Raw genomic sequence first — 6000 nt, 5'->3', positions numbered from 1 at the left:
TTCTTTAAAAAAAAAACATAAAAATTGCTGAATGCAATTTTAATGTATTATTAAGACTTGAGACCCGCCTCCCATCCCCATAAGTATTATATGTTCTATTATATCTAGTACAATTCCCAAATAAGTTATTATATCCATCCTTTACAGCAAAAAATAGAATAACAAAAATAATGCAACATACCGTAACAGTAACGTATGACGCATCATAGTCTTTGATTTGTTCAGTAGACAACAACACATCTGATGTTACAGGCTTTTGCCTCTATGTGCATCTTTCAGTCATCCATATCTAACTACACTACATGACACAACCTGATAACCTGGAACCAAGCACACAGCAGAGACTGTATGTGCAGTCTGAAGCTCCTTCACCCTCCTGAATGCCACTTGTCGCTATAGTGGGACTTAATATGGGCCCTCCTTTTGACCTACTGCACTACCTGGCACTATACTGGCATGGAGGCATTGATGGCTTGGATGTTCTCCATGTCAGTACAAGACACCGTTCTCACAGTGGAAAAACTCTTGGACTCAGCTCCCTCAAAGGGAGCTTTTGTCCCTGAATGACTGAAGGATGCTTTCTCAAATAAACTCTTCATGGCACTTCAAAAACACTCTAAAAACTTTAGAGGTATACAATGCAAAGACCTAAAACATCTAATAGAGACATATGACAAGGTGTAGAAAGGAGAGACATTTCAGTCCAGTGTTGTAAATAATTCCAGCCTGAATGAGTTGTACAATGAGGGTTCAGGTAGAAAAAGCACAGTAATCAAGTGTCATGAAAACAAATGGTGCATTACTTTGTGAGTTTATGTTAATGCCAGTTTGCAGCATGTACCGTTTTAGTTCTGAACAATGCTATGTTTAAGTACCTCAACAAATACTCTGTAAACAAATAAGAAGCAGTTGTGGCAGATTGTGACAGATGACAAGCTGACAAAATGGAATGTAAACCCTGTAATAACACAAAGTAATAAAAACAGGAAAATTAAGGATGTTCTTTCTTTTGATAAACTTTGCTGAATTGGTGCTACCTTCCATCTTTGGGATGGCTAATAAACCAGATCAAATTCCTCCTGACTTTTAATTAATGGTCTCCACATTCCTCCAAAAATCCAGGATTATTTCTTTTTTAAGATACGCAATTGTCTTTTTTTCAACATAACAATCAGTTTGTCGATTCCATGTATAGTGAGTCATTGCCATTATCAAATATTAATATTTCCTTATTGTTCAGGCTAGCAAGTTTGCTGTTAACAACCCAATTATACATACATTTTACTCACATATTTTCTGAAAAGAAATCTATTTGCTACAAAGTGTGACAATGATGTAATCACAGTTCAAAAGTTCACTTCAGGACAATGTGTATGAGGCTTCAGTATAGTTGCACCACACCCAATAGACGGACATTGAAGCTTAGATCATTTTGTTTGAAAAAAAAAAAAATGTGGTCTATATAATGGGTTGAATTTACACTAACATATTTAGCACAATAGTGTGTTCTTTTCCATATTCCAATTTTTTTTCTTTTTTTCTTTAGGATTACTTTTCCTTTACAACCTATAAGAGGTCTCCCTGTCATATTTGAAATCATATTTTGTGGAAAACACCAGCACACTGTGCTGTAGTGTACACCCTCTTCCTCCATACTAGGGACCTAATTTAGGTCAAACACATCTAATGATGGTCATTCAGTACTAGCCTGCACACAGAGGGAGCGAATCTGTGATCTTCTCATTATTATCATCGCTCTGATCTGCTCTCCATCTAAATACAACATTTACCCCCCAATATATAATTCCTTTACACCTATCTCTCCGTCTGCATGTTCGCAGCTAGGCATGCTTAGTAGTACACACAATATTCAGTAGACATGGCTCATCTGTGCAGCTAAAAGAGGCTTCAGATGACCCTTCATTTATTTCTACAAGCACTCAACAGAGCTGAGCTGCCAGGCTGAAGATGGTGGTTTCACAATGCAAGCTAGTCCAAGCTTTATTGGCTCCAGAGTGATGCAGTTTGTTAAAGAGGGGGATAAAAAAATAATCTTTTGTTTTTAGTACGATGTGAAATAAAGGGTGATATATAACACAAAATCCTTTGATATGTAGTTGTAATTAAAGATATTATTTGAGTCTTTTCATCTCTGCTAGTACTTTACACTTGGTTCTGGAAAAATAAGTACAAATTGTTTATGTTTATGGATACAAAATAATTATGTTGAAATGTATAAAGCCAACTACATATTTGTATGAAGTTTATGTATTAGTAGTACAAGGCTACCACCTCAATCCTCGATCACTATCACAGCTGGATTTGGATCTAGTCAGTGCCTAAACATGTGCACACTCATGTCGCACACAGGCTAGCATAAAGAGCACAGGTTCCTCTCCTGTGTCCTTATTAGCAGTCTGTGGCAGTGTTGCATTTCCACCCAACTATGTTTGAGCATTTCCCCATGTTAGAGGACCAAACACAGCAGCTTAACTCCTGAGAGTTTTGGGGCGTGTGACATCTGGATTGGCAACAGAGAACATCCAAGCTCTTTACTGCCTCTGTGCCAACCCTGTGCCAGGCAGTTGCTCTGATCAAAGGAGGACCCATTTATGCCCACTTTTATGCGATATGTGGCATTTCTTTCCTCAGACATAATTTTTTTTTGTAACAGACAAAACATTCAGAAAATGCACCACTCTTCTTTGTGATCCCAATTCTGCCGCAGATATTACGGCAAAGCGTCAACGGCGGGCACGCATCTGCTGTTTGTGATAGCTCAATCATAGTTGGGGGGGGTTGTTTTTTGATGCAACATAATATTTTTTAGTTAGTAGATCCAAACCCTCTAGACTCTTCTACTGTTTTTTTCTACCATGACTTTCATTTTTAGAGCAAAGATCCCACATGCTGTTTCTTTAAAGGTACACCATCACATACAAGCCGATGGAGGAGATGACAACACTGATCAGCGCAACACCAGAAGGACAAGTGGCTGCGATGCACGCACACACACGCACACACGCACACACACGCACACAGCTTGTACATAACGTAATTGCTCCTGAACGCATGGAGGACAGGGTCGGTTGTTTTTTTACATCCTTCTCATGTATTCAGGTTGATCAACCACTCTGTATCTGTTATAGAGGGGCTCAGGCACATAACATGCGATAGGAGCTTAAAACAGAGTCACAGGCTTTATGATCTGACGTATCAGCAGAAGACATGTAGGTATAGGGTTCTCTTTCAGCCAGCAAACACCAACACTGCAACCATTCTCTGAGTTTTTAGACTACTGTTTTGCAAGATGATTTTGTTCTGCAGGACTGGACTGCTCTCACTCATCATGACGAGTCAACGGTGAAGTGGCAAACCTTAAGCAATGACATGAAGTATAACAACCTAAGAACAAGATTAGTATGCCTCTGAAAGCCAAGAAGCCCTCCCTCCCTTCCCTCCTTCCTTCATCTCCTCAGTGAAGTTTTATTGAGGGGGAATCTGATGGTTCCAGTTGTTCTGTCAAAAGAAACTTGTTCAGTTTTAGTGCAAATAGAACAGAAGCGGACAGGAGATATGAAGTCGACGAGCCCAGCTGGTTTGATGTGACGCATCTGGGTGGATCTTTGGGAGATGATATGATCAGTTTATCGCTGCAACCGCCATCCTCAGATAACCAGCCACCTTAGCCATGGAGTCTGGTCACACAAAGAGGTGAACTATTGCAAAGAATTACAGGAAGTACTCTTTTTTTTTTGTCAACTCTTAAAATAATTCCAAAAAGTGCTAGGGGAAGGGGCTGTACAATCCTTATTTGATTGTCATTATGTACATCACTATGGATACATTAATAAATAAAACAATGTCCAAGAGCATGGAAGTAACATTAAAAGGTATACACATAGGAGGTCCCTTCCAGTTTGGGTTCCTGTCCAACCCTTGATTAGAAGAATGAGTGAAGAGAAATGTGTCAGTCTTCAACATCCCTGTCATCATCATCATCATCATCATCATCATCATCATCATCATCATTATTCCTTCTTGGATGATCTCTTCCCATCTCCTTTGAAAAGAGCGTACAGATGTCTGGTGAGTCAGGAAGAAAACCCTGTGTTCAGCATTCATCTTCAACTTCTCTGATTGGTGGAATCAGACTACTAGTGGATTTGTATTGGTTGACTTGGTTGGCCATGTGGGTGCTCATGGGCTTGATCTGAATGTTCCGTGGATAGGCATTTTCTGGTTCATCTGTAAACCATTTCTTTTCTGAAGAGGACAAGGTGAGAGAGGAAGAAGAGAAGGCAAAGTTAGTTTGACAAAATATGCAACGTGGGATTACTTACAACCATACTGCCTCAGTTTAAGTGCTAGATTTGCATGGCATTCTTTGTGATTAGCATCAAACCGTGAGGTCCAGTTTAAGTTTGTTTTTTGTGCACTGAGCCGATTTAAATGTCATTGCCTAATAAAGTACAGCTATGTTAATAGATGGACAATCTGTCACAATACCTATTTACTGCATAACGACTTATGTCATTTTAAAATACCAAACATCTATTTTAGATTACACAAAAAAAAAACATCCTATGGATATTGCTTAGTTCTAGTGCCTGTTACAGGGTCAGGTCAGGTCCAAAAAACCTATACAACAAAGGAGAATGGAATTTAATTTGTGCTACTCACAACAACAGTGTCCCCACTTTTCAATGGAACTGCTTTCTACAAAGGAAATATTACCTAAAAAAGCTCTTAAACTAGTTCTGTGGATTATCAAAACTAGATCCATTCAAGGTGTCAAGCAAAGGAAATTTCAGAAGAGGCGCAGTTGCATATTTAGTCAATGTAAAGACGCAAATGGGGGGCATGAACAGTTGCCTAGGGCTGCACAAATTGAAATTAAGACGCGCACAGAAGTTTTAAAAAAAAAATCAAGCTTATCCTGAGGCCTCCATTTCATGCATGTACGGAGACAAAGGACAAGGACCAGAGGAAATTAATCCAAACAGTTCCTGGTGAGTTGTGATGACACACATGCTGGTTGGTGCACATATTGCTAGCCAATAACAGCTAACATCTGTACAATTGGTGCATAAGCTTTGTAGGGGGTAATACACATGGACCACACAAATACTCCAATTCATGCAACCTTTGAATTCTCTCCGACTATATTATAACAGAGAAACGCTGTTTCTAGAATAAGGATGTTGCTGTTTTTAAATGTCATTTTCCAATGCTGTGAGCACCACAAACAAAATCCACTCTATTTCACTAGGTACCACTAATGTTAAGGAAGAAAATATGTTTCTTTGTGATCTGGTTGAGCTGATCCTTTAAACTTACACATTTTATCATATCCTAAACAGCCCCATTTTAGAGTATGCTTTACTCTTGAATCTCTTTATGTTAAAGCAGGCTATGAGAGCTCTGTTTCTCAACGCTGTATAAGGAAAGGAAAGGGTGTATGTCAGTTGTCAGAAGTTTGTAAACTCTCCCAGCAGTTAACAGGCATCTGCAATGCCATTCAAGGTGTCACTTCCTTTTGGGTGAAGTTGTAATATCGAATTTTAACTTTGCTATGTGGAGCAAACCCTGTGTGTGTGTGTGTTTGTGCACGCGCATGTTTGAATTGCGTTCATGTACATGCAAGCTTGCATGTGTGGAGATTCATTTGTGTGGGATTGTGTGTGTGTGCGTGTGTGTGTATGTGTGTGTGTCTCAGGAAGCTTAAGGCTGCAGGGCCGTGTGTTACAGCACAGGCATTTGATGTGAAGAATTGTGCCTGAGGTGAAGCAAGATGTCTGCCATCTCTCTCCAGAGTCTGCTGCTGATACGGTGAACTGTGTCGCCTCAAACCACCATATCAGGTGCACAGGGTTACAACGAGGAAACTTACAAACTCATATCCCCCTTCAATTTAGACTTTAAATTGGTCACACCTCCCACTTTTTTGGTGTGACCGATGGCACAGGGCTGGACACACTTTCTTAAAGTTCTGCGAGG

At 39.7% G+C, this 6000-nt stretch overlaps 1 protein-coding gene across 10 annotated transcripts in view; it reads right to left on the bottom strand.

Moving 5' to 3' along the window:
- Positions 1-1089: 1089 nt before the first annotated feature.
- The window catches only part of kcnma1a (potassium large conductance calcium-activated channel, subfamily M, alpha member 1a), a 131185-nt gene continuing 126274 nt past the window's right edge, over positions 1090-6000 (bottom strand). For all 10 annotated transcript variants that reach the window (XM_035663310.1, XM_035663313.1, XM_035663314.1 and 7 more), the window contains one exon: positions 1090-4266. In XM_035663310.1, the coding sequence (XP_035519203.1) occupies positions 4115-4266 (152 nt within the window). In that variant the 3' untranslated portion in view covers positions 1090-4114. The remainder of the gene's footprint in view (positions 4267-6000) is intronic.

This window comes from Morone saxatilis, unplaced genomic scaffold (assembly GCF_004916995.1).
Source record: "Morone saxatilis isolate NCDOM2014 unplaced genomic scaffold, NCSU_SB_2.0 Contig19, whole genome shotgun sequence".
NCBI classification, from domain to species: domain Eukaryota; kingdom Metazoa; phylum Chordata; class Actinopteri; family Moronidae; genus Morone; species Morone saxatilis.
Note: the sequence above shows the minus strand (reverse complement) of the source record. Positions and strands in the feature narration are given on the sequence as shown.